Source organism: Fukomys damarensis, unplaced genomic scaffold (assembly GCF_012274545.1).
Source record: "Fukomys damarensis isolate Sample0158 unplaced genomic scaffold, DMR_v1.0_HiC HiC_scaffold_8, whole genome shotgun sequence".
Classification (NCBI taxonomy): Eukaryota; Metazoa; Chordata; class Mammalia; order Rodentia; family Bathyergidae; genus Fukomys; species Fukomys damarensis.
In genome coordinates, this window is record NW_022900920.1 from 3,289,587 (window position 1) to 3,307,738 (window position 18,152).

At 35.3% G+C, this 18,152-nt stretch overlaps 1 protein-coding gene across 3 annotated transcripts in view; it reads right to left on the reverse strand.

The window, feature by feature from the left end:
* The window catches only part of Hpse2 (heparanase 2 (inactive)), a 770,839-nt gene that overhangs the window by 237,754 nt on the left and 514,933 nt on the right, over positions 1–18,152 (reverse strand). For all 3 annotated transcript variants that reach the window (XM_010638523.2, XM_010638522.2, XM_010638521.2), the window contains one exon: positions 7,947–7,994. In XM_010638523.2, the coding sequence (XP_010636825.1) occupies positions 7,947–7,994 (48 nt within the window). The remainder of the gene's footprint in view (positions 1–7,946; positions 7,995–18,152) is intronic.

Sequence of the window (18,152 nt, forward strand, 5' to 3'; positions counted from 1 at the left end):
TAAATATATATATATATATCTCAAAGATCAACTCAGTTTGGTTCCAACATTGTGTTTTACAACCTATTTTAAAAATAATTGAAATAACAGTAACCCCAGAATCACCAATAAGTTATTATTTTGAGATCTTTATGTTTTTCTTAGGCCTACATGGAAATATGAATACATTATTATCTTGTTTTGCACAACACTGTAAAAATATTTTGAAATTTTAAAATTTAGAGAAGTATCTTAGGAGTAAATTATTGAACTTCATTGGCTGGTAAAGAACAGAGATTAGCTGAGAGATTATTAGATCCTTGTACAGTTGACATTGGTGAATGTTCTTAGATGAAAGGTTAATAAAGAAAATCGTACTAGAAGAAATTGCCAATAATAAAGACTTAGCTGCAAACATGAAGACAAAATTAATATTTCATTAGTAAAAGTATACTTTTGCCTTACAAATGAATAAATTTATAGATATAATTATCAATTATTAATAGCAACTAATCATTGATGAAGATCTTTTATGCGAATATTTGGAAATAAATACAAATGATAATGATATATATTTAAATCATTTATTTTACTCACACAGTTTGTACTGCAAAACCCATGTTAGTTAATATTTGGACTGATGATCTAAAGCAACAATGGATAATATTACTGGTACCTTACAAATCAAGTCAGGAACATCAAATATGATTTGTGGTCATTGTCACATGCTTGCAATGAAACAAAAATGTCAGCTTCACTTAAATTGTGGATAATGTACATATACAAAGTTTATAGAAGCACAATTCAAATAGCTAAATTTTAGAGCATCCTATATGTCCACCTACAGATGAATGTATAAAAATGTTGTATTCATAAGCATTGGAGTGTGGAATTCATATAACTTTACCATAAAGATAAACTTGAGTCATTTGTAGGAAAACAGAGATGCACCTTGAGACCATAATGTTAAGTGAAATAAATTAGACATACAATTTTAAATATCACATAAAAATCAGAGTACTATTTAAGAAGTTCCAATGTTTGACTAATATTCTACACAAAGTGCAAAACAATGGAAAAATGTTATGAAAGAAATAAACTTTTGGAAATTTTTCAGAAACTGAAGGGCATGAATTTCAGATTGAGAGTGTCTACCACATACCTGGTAAATAGAATTAAAAGAGGCACATAAAAGATCACTGGGGACAGGAAGAAGATATTAAAAATATCAAGAGAGAAAAAAGCAGGGCAAATAAAAGAATTGGACAATTTTAAAGGCACTGATTTTTTCAGTAGTTACATGGAAAATTAGTATAAAATGTCAAAATCTGAGGGAAATTTATGTAGATTAAATATACAAATCAAACTCTAGTATAAAATCTTAACCTACTTACCTTTCATTTATCTTTTCTCAAGAAGTTTCTGGGAGAAAATCTCCACCAATAAGAGGGAGTAAACCTCAAAGAAAGGCATGAATCCAATAAATAAGACAGTCAAAAAGAATTCCTAAAATGATAGTGAAGAAGATCCCAGGATTACAGCTGTTCAGTAAGCACAGAGGTAAATGGTCCAGATTAGAATAAAAGGAAGGAGGATTAGGAAAGTTAAGATTGTTTGTGTGTTACCAGATATACATTTCTTATGTCATTTATGGAAGTTGTATTTTTCAAAGAACTTAACTACTACAGTTGTCAACTTTGTTGGTATAAGGTTGTTTGTAGTATTTCCTTATTATACTTTTAATGTCTGTGGATCTATAACGGGACTCTCTCTCATTCCAGATATTTTCATTCTCATTCTTCTTTGTTCTCCTCTCTTCTCTACTCCCCCACCTTAGTTAAGATTAAAGTTTTCAAATCTGTTGATCTTTCAGAAGAAATATTGTTTTATCTTTGTTTCATTCACTTTACTTAGTTTGGGCTTACTTTGTACTTTTTCTAGCTTCTTCAGCTAGAAATTAAAATCACTGATTTTAAATGTTTCTTCTTTTCTAATATAAACATATTGGAATGTAAATTTCTCTTAAAGCTCTGCTTTTGCTGAATATTAATTTTGATACAATATATTTTCATAATCACTTAAAATATTTACTACCTATAAATATTTCATCTTACACTGATAGATTATTTTTAAATGTATTAATTTCCAAATATGTACATATTTTGTAGATATTTTACTACAAATATCTATCTTAATTTTTGGCATTTAAACCATACTATGCACAATTTCAATACTTTCAAATTTATTTAGACATTTTTGTGATTTATCCTGGTGAATGTTCCATGTAAACTTGAAAAGAATGTGTTAGATTATGTTCTACAAAACTCTGTTCAAATTAATTGATTGTATTATTCAAATCTTCTATATCCTTTGTTTTTATTTTAGTCATTATTCTATTAATTACTGAAAGAGGTGTTTAAAAATCTCTGGTTTGACAGTAGATTTGTCTATTTTCTCCCTTTGGTTCTGTTAGTGTTTTCTTTGTGCATTTTAAATTTATGTTATTAGGAATTATACTCCTTTCCTATTGTTGCTCTATTATCAAATTATCACAAGCAGTGCCTTAAAGCAATCCAGATTTGTAATCTTATAGTTCGATAAGTAGAAATCAAAGAGGGTCTCTCTGGGATAAAATCAAGGTATTGGGAGGGCTATTTTCCTTTTGGAGATGCTAAGGGAGAATACATTTTCTTCCTTATTCCAGATTCTAAAGCCTTCCCACATTCCCTGGCTCATCTTCAAAGGCAAATGGCAGGCCAAATCAACTTTACACTGCATTTCTGTACTTTCTTCTTCTGTAGTCAAATGTCCCATGCCTCCTCTTTTCTTTTCCTTTTCCGCTCATGGTTACATTGAGTTTACTCAGATAAATCAACATAAACTCCCTACTTAGATCAGCAGAATAGCAGCCTTGATTCTATCTGTAACCTTAATTCCCCTTTTCCATTTAATCTAACACATTAGTATTATAGGTCCTGGATATTAGGGTGCAGAAATTTTAGGGGAGCAAGCATCAGTCTGCCTAACACATGTGCATTTATTTATTGTGATGTGTTCTTGATGAACTAAACCTTCTATTATTATGAATAATCTTTTTCATTGGAAATACTCCTTTTTGATGTTTAATGTGTCTACTATTAATATAGCTTCACTGGATGCTTATGCTTGTATGGCATATTATTCTCTCCTTTTTATATTCAATTTATCTGTGTTTTTAATATGTATCTTTTATAGGCAGAATATAGTTGGGTCTTCCATGCCATTCGACCTGATAATCTTTTTTTTTTTTTTTTTTTTTTTTTTTTTTTTCAGACTGCCCTGGAATTCGCTGTGTAGCCCAGGTTGGTCTCAAACTCACAGTGAACCTCCTGCCTCAGCCTCCCGAGTGCTGGGATTACAGGCGTGCGCCACCATGCCCAGCAAACCTGATAATCTTTGCCCTTTAATGAAAGCATGTGGCTGTGGCTAGGACTACTGTTTTAGTATTTGATTTCCATTTTCCTCACTTACTTATTTTCATATATTTTTGTTCACCTGATCTTCCTTTCCTGCTTTTTATAAAGTTAATTCACTATTTCTTAGTATTCTAATTCAAACATGAGTCTTTTAAGATAATTTTTGCCAGTATTTTAAAGTGATACCTGTAGGAATGCAATTTTCACTGTTATCACAATCTTCTTAAATGTTTTAGAACTTCCTGTAAAGGAACATTGCAACAGTGTAATTCTCCTTACTGCCTCTTCTCTTCCTCATCCTTTGTGGTATTTTGTCTATATCTTTACATCTGTATTAGACCAAAAATAAAATATACCCTTTTCTATTTATATTCGGCCATAAAATCCTGACAATTGAAGCAGCATGGATAAGCCTGGAGGACAGAAAAACACAAAAAAACAAAATACTGCATAATCCCACTCATATGTGGAAACTAAAAAAAGTTGATATGATAAAAGTAGAAAATAGAGTAGTGGTCACTAGAGGATATTTTATAGTATCCGTTTCACTGCTATATATATTATAATATATATAGGAAATATCAGTTATATATGTGAAATATCAATTGGTCAATATGGACATATTCCCTTTAAGTCTCTGATTATTTACAATAGTTTCTTTAAATTTTTTGTCAGCTAATTCTAACATCTGTATTATCTCAGGGTTTCTATTTATTACTTATTCTCTTGGCCATGGGTTGCATATTTCTATATCTTCACACATCTACTAATTTTTTTAAAAATTGTGTACTAGAAAGTGTGAATAATATACTGTAGGGACAGAAGAGTGTTTTTATTAGGAAGCTAAAGGAATGACTGATCATTTTATCCTGGGGGAAGCATCAGTTCACAAATTGGGCAAGTCTGTTTTGGCATACTTTATTTAGTGTTAGGGAAAATTCTTAGTCCAGGGATTTCTACAGTATAATTCTTTCAGGTTTCACTGGAAAGCACAAGGTGTTTGTCAAATCCTTCCAACTTTGTGAGATTCAAATTGTCTTGTGACAGACAGCATCTAAAATCTCTATTCAACTTTTTCAGGCTTCCAACTATTGCTTTCTACCAGGCTCTCTGAGGCCTCCCCTGAATATGTGAATTTCAGGGTTCAGGCAGAGATTTCAGGAAGTTTACATGCATATTTGGTATTTCTCCTTTATAGTTCTAAGATTTCCATCCTGAAGTTTCAGCCACTGACTTTTGTCAACTTAACCAAATTCAACTGTTTGATTTCTATGTAACTCAAAGTGCAAGAATTGTTAAGTAAACATAGTGAAAAATTCATAAAAGTAACTCTCAACCTTGTATTTCTTTCAAGGATTGAATTTCTTGGAAATAATTTTTTGTTTGTTTGTTTGTTTGTTTGGTACTGGGGATCAAAAGCAGACAGCAGAACTACTGAGCTAAATCCCTAACCCTGCCTTTTAATAGTTTTTGCCTCCTTTCAGTGTTTTAAAATACTCTTCAGTGTTTTAATTTTGTTTTAAATATATATACCCAGATTTTATCATTGCCATCTACAGGATAATTCTGATATAAATTACTCCACTATACTTGTAATTAAAGCTTCATCTCATTAATTCATGCTGAGTTTTCAACATGGGTTAGTGGGCAGGACTGATGATTAAGTCAAATTTGTTGGTTCTCAAAATATATCAAGTGCAAGAGCATGAGCTTTTATATCAAATAGTCTAGTCACAGATATCTGTTCATTCATGACTTCAGAGTCAGAGTTCAGGTTGTTCAATCTTGAAGCTCAAAATCTTAATAATGAATTGATGCTTTTGGCCATCAATAGATCAATTTATCATTTGACAGATCACAAACTCTGTTAGTTTCTCCTACCCTTTTCTTTCTGACAATTATACTTTATGTTCTTTGTGTTATTAAGAATTCTTTGCCTCGGCATTTTTTTGGGTTGGAGAAACGTGGCACTGGGTTTTAATTTTCAGCCTATCTGTAGTCCTCTGGGCAAGTATTTCCTGGGATTCTCACATGACTAAATCTTGACTGAAAAATATGGCTGAGTGGGGATAGTGGTATTTTTCTAGGTGCTATTTATTGTCCCCAAATGTGCTGATCCTGCAAGCAAAAGAAACACAACCCTCTGCTTGGCAGGGGGTCACTGTGGGAGAAGGCTGGCATAAGTTGCAAATGTGTGATTATCTTGACACATGATCAATGTTTTTCAGTAGCAAATAAATAAAATTACTGATTAAAATGTATTCATCCATTATCAAAATATACTATTCCTCCTACATTCTATTTGTGCCAGGGAAGGTTTCTGAATAGAGAAGAAACTTTTTCTAATTCCTCACTGTTGGCCATGGTAACTGAAGCCATATGTTCTTAGCCAGCGATTTTCTTACTCTGATCTTATTATCTCTTCTACAAATTCTATATAGTCTTCAAGCTTCGAGCTTTATACATTATCATCCCGATAAGTCTTTGTTGATACTGAACAGAATTTCAGTAAAGGGACATTGTCTTGTCATCAAAGCAGTAAGAATTAACACAATAGGCCTTGCATTGAAATGGACCAATTTTCAAATTTACCATTTCTTTGTAGTCTTTGGATTTTTCTATACCTTCCTCTAAATTATACAAAAAAGGATTAAATCTACCCCACCTCAGTTGTTGCATAGAACAATATGATAAGGCATATAAAATTCCAGAATGATTCTTGGTACATTATTAGTTTTACTGTCATTGTTATTTCCCCCATTTTAAGGGCCTAATAAACAACTGACTGAAGAAGCACTTGCATAATATCACTCTTCTGGAAGAGAAAAATAAATTTAAAAAGACAAGTTATAAAAATAATTGTAAGTTATTATAAGTCTTATAGAAGAAAATCAAAGAACTAAGAAAAAATGATGATCCATAGGGAAGGGATTTCTGAAGAGATGAAGGGTAAGGTGAGATTTAAAAGGTGAGAAGGACCTAGCACACAGAGTGAACATTTCAGGCAGAAGGAATAGCATATAAAAAGATCTTGAGGCTGACACCCGTGTAAACTTTCAAAAAACTGAAAACTCACCAAAGTTCTGGGATATACCATTAGGAAGAGTGAAAGCAAAGATCAGAAGGCAGCAGAGGCCAAACCCTGGGGAAAGAGTTTGGCTTTTATTCTAAGTGCAGAGAAGAAGACATTGTGGGCTTTTAAGCAAGAAAATGACAAGCTCCTCAGACTTAATCCTTAATTTACAAAAGCAAATTGAAGAAGGATAAGAATTTCTGAAAATATTTGAAAATTGTTTAATAAACCAATAATATAAATATAAACTCAAATAGCTAGGTGCGGTGGCTTGCTCATACAATTCCAACACCCAGGAGGCTGAGGCAGGAGGATCACCACGAATTTAAGGCCAAATTGGGCTATATAGTGAGTTCAAGGCCAGCTTGAACTATTAGCAAGACCCTGTTTCAAAGAACAAACAAAAAGCGAAAAGAAACAACCCCCCAAATAAACTATTCCCTGCTGTGACCGAAGTTGTTGATTACCCACAAACCAAAAAATCCACTTGATAAGAGTTAATAAAGATTCCATTCATTTCTTTCTTTCACACCTGTCCTCAATCTGCAATGGGTAAAGTGACCCACTAAAAGCATAGAACAGAGAAGAGTACATGAATGAGGTGGGATAGTTTAGGGTAACTGAGAAAGTTGGCCATAGTCAGGGCTCGCTGAGTTTGGAATGAGAGCACAAATGTCTGACTTGTGAGTACCAGATGCAATGGGAGATGACCGAGATGTTGTGGGAGAGATTTCTTGGAGATCAAGATTTCAGTATAAAATAGGTGAGATATTGTGGCACAATGCTAGATATTCTGGCTCACAGTCCATAAAGATATGCAAAGAATATTTAAATTTATATATCAGATAAGTACTTTTACAGGCCAAGCTACCCTTGGGGGTAATAGGTCTTTGCCACTATAAGCTTTTGGCTGGAGTGCTAGGGTTTTTCTCCTTTCCTGAAACTGCTTAATTATCTTGATACTTTTCTTCCTTTTAAAAAACCTGCTTCATATTAATGAATTGCTTGGCACTAATTAACATCACTTGTTAATCTAATGAAGTGTTTCTATTTCCACATGATACATCAAACAATTAGAACTACTCTCTTAAAGAAAGAAGTTTATTCCCAAAAGAAAAGGCCATGGAGAAATGGTGACATGTTTAAATCACTATTATCTTTCATTCATGACAGATTAAAAGTGTACGTAATAGTTGAGCTCTCCAAAATGTATCAGTTTTTTTTGTTTTTCATTATGTCTTTTTTTTGTGTTTTAAAAACAACAAAACAAAATTATAGTGCTATGAAATAGTATGTGCTAAGAAAACTTTCAATCTTCAATTTTTCTCAACAAATAAAGGGTAACTTATTAAATGTCAATCATGAATGTGATCACAACTAATTATCTTTAATTTCACAGCAAATGACAATAAGTAGGAATAAAAATGATGAATACCTACTGTTGCCAGGTAACTGCATCCACTGTGCTTCCTGCCACCTTCATGAATCTGTAAGGCATATAAAAAAAAAGTAATGCAACTTAAAGTAAATCATATCATCGAGGTTAAAAAAAGGTAAACAGAGACACAGATTGGACCAATCCTGGAGCAACTACGTGCTCTGAGAGGATCCAGAGCCACAATCATTTCCTATCCATAGCATTGGAGACCAAAATATAAAGAAGGTAAAGGTAATTGAACTTTCAGCTGCCCACACATCGGCCACCACCTGAAAATCAAGACCCCAGTATAGTATTCTACCTATGTCTGACTTTCCAAATTATGTCTAATGGTTCTTAAATTGATCTTCCTATAGTTACAACTACTTATCTGTGCAATTTCTAATTATCTAAGGATTCTGATCACTGCTGAGAACAAACAATAACATTTACCAAGGATGACACACTACAATAGATGTCAAAAATTGACATTTTTGCAAAATTGTAGGCCTCTCTTCCTGGAAAGAGCATAGGAAAACCCAATTATATATACAACTATATGGTACTATCAGATATGTTCCAATGAAAGACTGCCTCACATGTCTGAGTTTAGAAACCGAGCTCCACAAGGAGAAACTTATCAGTTCTGGAGCAGCTCATCAGATAACTGAGTTTTTTCTGGCAATTTTGATTAGCTGAAAAGGAAAACCAGGTTTGGTTCTTGCATCTTAGCAAACAACAAAGCCTGTAAGCAATTCCACAGTGTTTCTAAAGGTGTCAAGAGAAGCAAAGGGCCAGGAGGATGCATCTGGGACTCACAGATGCCACAGGGTGTCATAAATTTCATGTCTGTGGGTAACTCAATTATCTGCCTGTTTTTCTCCGTAGGCATGTTCTGAGGCTATAATAGCTATTTTTCTCCGGGGCATAGAAAATCAAAGAGAACACTTCAGTTCTTTAAGACATTCTTTCATCCCTGAAATTGTGAGGGGAGGGAGAACTTTTCTTCAAAGGGAAAATTTTTAATAGCACTTCACAACCACAGAATTCTTCTACTAGGGAAAGAGATAGTGTTTTGTATGGAAAGCTCCATCCTTTTCCTATCCTAGCATAATCTTGCCAGGAAGATTCATGGACAAAGGGGTTGCTGTGAGTCACCTAAACAGGCTCTGCTTTGCTGAAGAAGATTCTTTCTGTAGGACGGATGAGAAAAAGTTGGGATTTTCATTAGTAACAAAATGAAGTTTATAAAAGAATAAGAGGAGGAGGAGAAGAAGAAGAGGAAGAGGAAGAGGCTGGTAAAAGAGTAGAAAAGCAGGGCAGGAGGAGGAGGAGGAGGAGGAAGAGGCCATGGTGACCCTGGGTGCGTTCTTGTCTGCCACGGCTTTACTTTTTTTCCCGGCTTTAGTACCATTCAGCAGTCTAGAGGAAGAACAAGGTAAATGGAGCATTGGGGTGATCCAGTGATGGAATAGGATGATAGTCAGAGCCAAGCTGTCAATACAGTGGGAATATAACATTTACTGAGTCCCTAGTTGTGGGAAACATGGTTTGTGGGAGCCAGTCATGGCCCACTGGCATTCGACATTTGAAAGATAACTTCTTTCTTTATAATCAAGGCATTGACACAATGTGTGGTCAGGATGTTCCTAATTAGCATGTTTTAACATTTGTTCCTTTTTAAGGACTGCACGTGTTAAACTTGTTTTTGACCCTGCATGGGAGAAACTCAGCCAAAGATCTGATGTTATCTGTAGGAGTCAGGTGCTTCCTGTTAAAGATCTGACGTTATCTGTGGGAGTCAGGTGCTTCCTGTTGATGTACCTTTAAAAAGCTGATGCTTGCCTGCAATAAACATCACCTTGATCAGACTCTTGTCTTGGCGTCCTTCCTTTCTCTCTGCCCCATCTCCACCCCGCTGCTCTTTCAGGTTTGAGACACTGCTGGACAGTGCTCTATGTCGCCGGCTCGCGACACCTAGTTAATGCCAGCAATTCATATGTGTTATTTCTTATATTTCCCAAAATTGCATTGCTTGGTGATGTGCATCTTAAGATCCCATTATACAGATTATTAGCATCTTTGTTGACTGGAGAAGTAACATCTTCAAATACCCAACACATTTTTTTATTGGATCATGCCATCCTTCTTAACAGTACTCCTTGGGAAGCAGAGTGCTGTTTTTGAAATCTTTGGATTTCTTTTTCTCTTCACCTCATCTCCTTTCCCTGTCCCAAGAAAATTTCTTGAGTTTGGAAGAGTAGCTTCACTATTTCTTCACTATTTCTGCCTTATGCCTAGTAGTCCTCATCTGGAATTAAAAGCCAGAAAACCTTAAACACCTGTCTTTATCACCCTGCCATGTGCTACCCTGAGTCAATATATATACAACCAGCAACTGCTGGAATGCAAAGAGAAAATAGAAAAATACCAGGAATAAAACAGATTAGCATCCAAAATATAACTCCTGCTACATGTGTATAGTAAGCAAGGACACCTGACAATGCTGTTAGAAATAAGAAGCCTTAGAAATAAGTAAGATGAAATTTTGTACCTTGTTCCCAGGATATTGTAAAAGTTAGTAAACTAGACAATCTTAGCCCCAAAAGTCATTTGGGTGTGTGTGTATATATGTGTATATATATAGGACACCTGACAATGCTGTTAGAAATAAGAAGCCTTAGAAATAAGTAAGATGAAATTTTGTACCTTGTTCCCAGGATATTGACATATTCATACAAAAATCACCATGATAGCAAAACTGACATTTCAGGAGCTTTTTAATTAATGTTCTCAGCTTGTTTCATTTATATTTTAAGATTATTTCAGATAATCTTAAAGGTAATCCAAGTAGGGAGATGGGCAATGTAGGTAAGTCTAGTAAAGATTTTGTGACTTATTCAAATTCATAGAACTAGTGTAGACTAAATCCAGGTTCTAATTCCAGAACCTTTCTGCTCTCTCTCCTTTCTTCTCCTTGCTGCTTCCAAGCTATGTTCACTGAGGCTTAGGAAGTAGTATAGCAGAACTCTAAAAGCACAAAATCAGTTGAATTTTTGCCTTGAGAAAACACTACTACATTTATACAAATAGACAAATGGCTTGAACACTTTATGTGCTTGTTATTTTCCTCTCATAGAATTGAACACTTCAGTGTTTATTTGTAAGACAGTGTGCTGACTGGACTGACTCAAGGCCATTGCTACAAGAAGCACATCGAAGCCCAGAAGACAGACATGTAGATAATTAGGTGTGAGCTGTACTAGTACAAACTAATTGCTATGGGATCATCGTCAAAAGAGCATTAGCTCTACTTTTTATGGTGTTAGAAGAAGGAATTCATACCATGTTTGATGTTGAATTTGACTCTGAAAAGAGGGTGAGATGTTGCCATGAGGACCAGACTACTCAAAGAACAGCACAGATAAAGCAAAGGAGAATCAAAAAGCCTAGTGTGGCTAGATTTCAGGGAACAGGTTGGGGGATTGTAGAAAGTCATGCTGGTCATGAAACAGGGATTTAAAGCCTACTTTTGCTAAAACTACAGGCTGTTCACTGGCTCTGCAGCTGATTCTGTTGCTACCTTAAACTTTGGGTCAGATTCCTGCTCAACTCCATGTGTAGACATGTTAATTATTTGAAATTGTTAGCCATAAATGTGTCTAACATTTCTCATCCCCACTTCAAAGTTGAACACACCAAGGTAAGAGTATTACTATTTACATAAAAATGTCAGAGGTGGAGCTTTTGAAAGGTGCTTGGATCATGGGGGCACTGTACTCATCAGTGCACTAACCCATTGGTGACTTTCATAACTGAAGGTGCTGTGAGAAAGTGGGAGTTGGAAAAGCAGTTCACTGCAGTGTGATCTGGAAGGGTAGGTATAGGCTTGTCTTCAGCTCATCCCTGCTCTCTCCCTCCACCCCCGCCTCTCTTTCCTCTGTGCCACAAGTTGAACAGCCTTCCTCTGCTAAGCCCTTCTACTGCACTATTTCTACCTTCAGGCCAATCACCCATGAACTGAACTCCCCGAAGAAATGAACCAAATAAGCTTCTCTTTAAGTTACAGGTGTCAGGTATTCCATCCTAGTGATGGAAAAGTTACTAATGCCAAGAATAATTAAGATGTTTTCAAGATTGCGGGACAATGAGTCTTGCTGGAGATCACCCTATGATAGCAACCTAGGTTCCCCCCAAAGCTGCAGCAATCATCTCATGATAGAAATGGAATCTACACTTCAAGCAATAGAAATATCCCTAGAGCCAGCAGAACCTTGAAGACCTGAACTAGAGATAATGATAAGCCAGATCACAATTTGACTAAGATTGTTTGACTCTGCATATTTCCTGCCTCAACCTCCACTGTTGCCCTTCTGCTATACACCCCTGAAGGTCTTGTCAGTAACTCAAAGACAGGACTTAGAATTCTGGCCCCCACTTCTTCCCAGTGTGGTATCCCTGAACAGTAAATTCCCTTCTTGTTTCACCTCCCCTTGTCTCCACCTGGACTCTTGGTGGCAGATAGCTAAATCTGGTCTGTTTAGACCACCAGAGTAAGGCTTCTGCCTAGGACTCCTCTATATAATAATCACATCTCTAGGAGCTGGCCTATTATGTTGACAGTTTTGGCCTTTATCTCTTAACAAGATGCAAGTTTAAGTCCTATTTACCTTTGTAGGACTATTATCCAACAAAACATTATGAAATATATATCTAGCACCCTTCCATGCTCCTTTCTTGATAATTTGAGTTTTCAATATGTGTTCTGTATATATACCATTTCTCTATTCTGTTTTTATATTTACACTGGCACTGTAGAAGACATTAAATCCAAAACAATTACCGTCTTCTTCATTCAAATCTAACATTAATGGATTCTTTTGCTCTCTAATTCTGCCTGTTTCACAGAAACAGACTCAAACCACACAAACTGATAATTTTAACACAGCTGCAAAATACTCAGCAAAAGAAATATTAGAGATAGGCTAACATGTGCATTGAATAGTGCTATAAGGAATGAAACACCACTGGAAAAGTAAATTTCTGATTAGGGTCTGCTTTTTTTCCCAATTGTTTTGCAGTACTTTATTTAAAAATTTTTATCGGTACATTTTAGGTAAACAATACAGTTACATTCATCACTGGGATTTTGTACCTTTACATGATATTATGCAAAGCTTTTCAACTATTCACTTCCATTCTAATCTGTTGATTTGTGTCTATGAAGGTATAATTAAAAGAGAACCACAATATGAATACTGACAGGAAGCTTGTTTTTGAAGATACCTGAATTATAACAGCAGAAATATACATTATGATCTCTCAGAGCAGAAGGAGTGCTTGCCCTTATGCTGACTTCTGGTCCTGCAAAAAAGAGTGATAGAGGAAGGGGGCAGAGACCTGTATCACGAGAAACTGACCAGTAGACCCGATTCAAAAATGGGCATCTGAAATGAACAGACTCTTCTTAGACAAACAAGTAAAAGCAGCAAATAAATATATGAAAAAAAATGTTCAACATTACTGGTTATTTGAGAGATGTGAAAACAACCCTGAGATTCCACCTCAGCCCAGAAAGAATGGATGCTATCAAGAAATCAACCAATAACAAATGTTGGTGGGGTTGTGGGTAGAAAGGAACCCTTCTCCATTGGTGGGAGTGCAGACTGGTGCAGCCATTGTGGAAATCAATATGGAGATACCTCAAACAACTAGGATTAGAGGTTCAATTTGACCCAGCTATCCCTATACTGGGTATCTTTCCAAAAGAATTAAAAGAATCATACCTCAGTGATATATGTGCACCCATGTTTATAGTGGCACAGTTGGTAATGGCTAAAACTTGGAAACAGCCCAGTTGGCCATCAATTGGAGACTGGATAAAGATGTGGTTTTTCTATAAAATGGAATTCTACTCAGCCATAAAGAATGAGAAACTAGAGTTATTCATAGGAAAATGGATGCATATTGAGGCCATACTGTTAAGAAAAATAAGTAAGAGACATGTAAATACAGAATAGTTTCTCTGGAGTGAAAAACTAAAAGTGTAAATAAGATCCAAATTGTATAACTGACAATGTGAAAAGGGAAGAAAAGGGCTAAATGTGTAGGGGAAATGGGTAGGGTAGGATAGGGTAAAAGAAATAAGGGACTAGAAAAAATAAGAGAAAAGGAAAGAATGGAAACAAAGTCTTTGTAAATAGGGGAAGGAGAAGCGAGGGCAGGGGTGTGAGGAAAAAAATGAGAACCAAGATCTGTCATTTAAAGGTACAAGATCCCAATGATAAATGTAACTGTGCTGCTGTATATTTAAAAAGTACCAATAAACTCAATTAAAAAAAAAAAAAGAAACTGACCAGTGCCAGCCAGATATTTCAGTCTGGTGGCGGTGGTGGGGGGTGTCTCCCATTGGAGCCAATCTGTTGCTATGGAAAAGACCAAAATATCCCCTTTCATTGTGAGAGTTCCTTTCTTTCCCCCAGGAGACTCTAAATCTGGGAGAATTTCTTTCCTTTGCTACCCACCTGCACATATGACGTATCTGAAATATTGTTGAATCTTTTCTCCCAGGGCATATCACAACTTTCTTATAATAAGGCCCATCCTTATTCCTGGTCTTTGGGATTTGATTTCTATTTCTGGACCACAGAGTACAACCCCAAAAACTGTATTCTGAATTTTGCTCCCAGGAAAGAGAATAAATCCTTCACAGGGAACTGGATGTCTAAATGAGTACATGTTTCAGTAAGTGTACAGTGGTTCAATCTTTCTTGTCCACAAAGATCATGTTTGGTTACATAACTAACACAAGTAAGATTTAACAAGTATTCTATTTTAAAAACCCTAGGAAAAACTTGCGAGAACATTAACTATCTTGAAGTACAGTAAACTAAGCTGAACTCTATATAAACAGAAAATATATGGGAATCTTCTCTCTCTCTCTTTTTTAATTGGACATTTTCTCTGTTGTCCAAACCACTTATTTTTCCATGTCTAATTATATCCTAAGCATAACTAGGCATTGCATAGAGCAAATGCAATACTGACCCCACAGTCAACTTTATCTCTTTTTCTCTCCTCTTCAATCCTCATTGCTTCTCTCCCTCTCCCCTTCCCACTCTATTTATATATAAAATCACATTGGCTGTACACTGATAAATAACATAGCTATATGCTGGTTGACTTTAATGGCTAGTGCAAATTTCTATTTAGGATTCTTTTTGAGAACTTACGTATCCTGTCATTTGATACATTTATAGAGACTTTATACACAGGACTTGAGATAAGTGAAACTTTAACCAATTTTTCTTGTTATAAAATGACATTCAGGGGTTTAATTTGAGATACTGAATGAAAAAATGATAAAATAAATGATCACTTACTGACTGACAGGCACTTGGTAAACAGTTTACATATTTTATATCTATGAAATTTGTATTATCATTTTCATTTTTAGATGAAAAAAACCATGCTCAAGATCACCCAGGCAATACATATTCTAAAGCTAGCATTCAAACTCAGTTCTGATTCTAAATCCTTTGTTAAAACTATGCAGAGGGGGCCGGAGATTTAGCTCAGTGGTGCTGCTGCCTGCCATGCAAGCACAAGGTCCTGAGTTCGATTACTGGTACCAAAACAAACAAACTATACAGAGGTGGTAGATTTGTAACCTTGTGTTACTTTTTTTTTTCAAGCCTACAGCAGTCTCTATGAGGGAATCTCAATAATCCCTCACTTATCTAAGAATTGGGCTAAGAATTCTACACAAGAAAGGCTACCAGGCATTGTTACGTAGAAGTAGTCCCCAAGATGAAGCCAGTTTACTAACAGTAGGTGATTTCAGGTGCAAATTCCCTATGATGAATGTTATCATTATGTATGCCTAAATGGTACCAATAAATGTTTTGCTATATTTATATAAAAAATAAAAATAGAAGCAAATAAAAGACAATATCTGAAACAAGAAAGAGGCAGACATGCAAGAATACAACATGTAGAAGAACCAAATAGGTTCCCTTTATAGAATCAAGAAAATGGGAATACCAGTCTATGAGAGATGTTGAAATACATGCAGAAGGCTCTGGATGGAGCTGGAAGGGGCTGACTAGAGAAATATCATAATAAGCATGCCTCAACAGTCTAAAATAAGGAATCTAAACAGTTTAAAGTAAAGTTGTAAAGAGTTGGGTTCAAGCAAAAGCATTATAACTGACTCAATATGATTTTCCCTGGCTGTAGAGGCTGGTAAGAAGAGGAAAAACACATCAGAATGTCATTTAAAAATTTTCACATTAAGAGCAAGTTTGCAAAAGCTGAAGTCCTAGTGAAAAGCTAACTCTATAAATGTAAACACTGTGGGCCTCAGGTGAACAAGGATATTCTATTTTGTATTCTCAACTGTTTGACTCATTTGAAAGATGAAGAAAAATAGAATCACAGAGGAGAAAGAAAATAGGCTTAGGAGATCTGAGATTTGAGATCTGGCTCCACAACTCATTAGCCCTGTCATCATGGGTAAGTTGTTTAACTTCCTGGGGCATTTTATATGGATAGAGTAGCACCCACACCTGCAAATAATGTGAAGATTAACAAGAAAACATACATGAAGGAACAAGGGCAATGCAGGATGGGTACATTGCTGGCATTCAATAAATGTGAATTTCCTTTCCTTGGTCCTGGCTTATGAGCTTAGTATATGTATACTTTCATTCCTTTGCCTGTAAAATAGAAGATAAAATTATCTCTGCCTACAAAGACTTCCTGAATAGAAATCCAATAGCACAAGAAATAATATCACAAATCAATAAATAAGATTATGTCAAATTAAAAAGCTCTGTATAGCAAAGGAAACAATCAAAAGAGTAAAAATAACTTATAGAATGAGAGGAAAATTGTGCTAGCTACTTTTCTGATAACAGATTAATATCTAGAATATACGAAGAACTAAAAAATTAACAACCCCCCAAAAAACAAATGATCCAGTTAAACAAAGGGGAAAATGAACTGAATAGATCCTTCTCAAAAGAAGTACAAATAAATGGCCAACAAGTATATGAAAAAATGCTCAGCATCTTTTGCAGTTAGGGAAGAGCCAATCAAAACTGCTTTGAGATTCCATCTTACTCCAATCAGAATGGCTACCCAAACCAAAAATTAGTGAATGTTGGTGAGGATGCGGGCACAGAGGAATCCTTTTACAATATTGGTGGGACAATATATTAGTAAGACTACAAAGGCAATCATATGGGAAGTCCTCAAAAACACTATTTCAATATAGAAATTCCATTTCATCCTTATCTACCTACCTCTTCTGGGAATATTCCTGAAAACATTAGGGAAATTATACTAAAGCAATACATGTTTATAGCAGTGCAATTCACAATAGCTAAGCACTAAAAACATCCTCAATGTCTTTCAACAGAAGTCTGGGTAAAGGAATTGTGGTACATATATGCAATGGAGCATTATTTATCAATAAAGAAAATTAAAATCATTTATTCTGCAGGAAAATGGATGGAACTTGAGATCACCAGGATAAATGAAATAAGCCAGTGTCAGAAAGTTAAATATCACATGTTTTCAGAAACCTAACATAGAAGGAAGGAAGGAAGGATGAAAGAAAGAAAGAAAGAAAGAAGAAAGAAGGAAAGAAAAGATGATAGAAAACTAGAATGTTGACTCCTAGAGACAGAGAAGGGGGCTGGGGTAGAAATGGGAAAGGAAGGTAAAGTGAAAATGATCAAGATATGTTCAATGCATGTACCAATTCCCCAAATGAGCATAATTATTCTGAAATTTCAAATGTTCTCTAACTAAAAAATTAAAAATCCATGCTCTGTGTATAATAGAAGGTAGTGAGTCTCATTTTAGAGTCTTTGTTCAAAATGAAAATATTTGAGTCCCATCCCCACACGTTCTTGTTCAGCATTTCTGAACTGGAGTCTAAGAATGATGCTGTATTTTTAATAATATCTCTAGATGCTTATAATACAGAAAGATCATGGGTCACACACCGACAAAGTCTGATGGTAGCAGCATTAGTGAGCGTTATTGGAAAGTAGGGTTGCAAAGGAAAGAAGAATGAAAGAAGGAAATAAATAGAAGAGAAAGCGAGGAAGAGACTATTGGACTTGTAAAGTGTCAAATCTAAGTCTGTGTTTCAAGATTTCGGCCTTCTTCTCCAGTGTTTTTTTCTAACTCCCATTCTAGACTGAATTCTCTGATATTA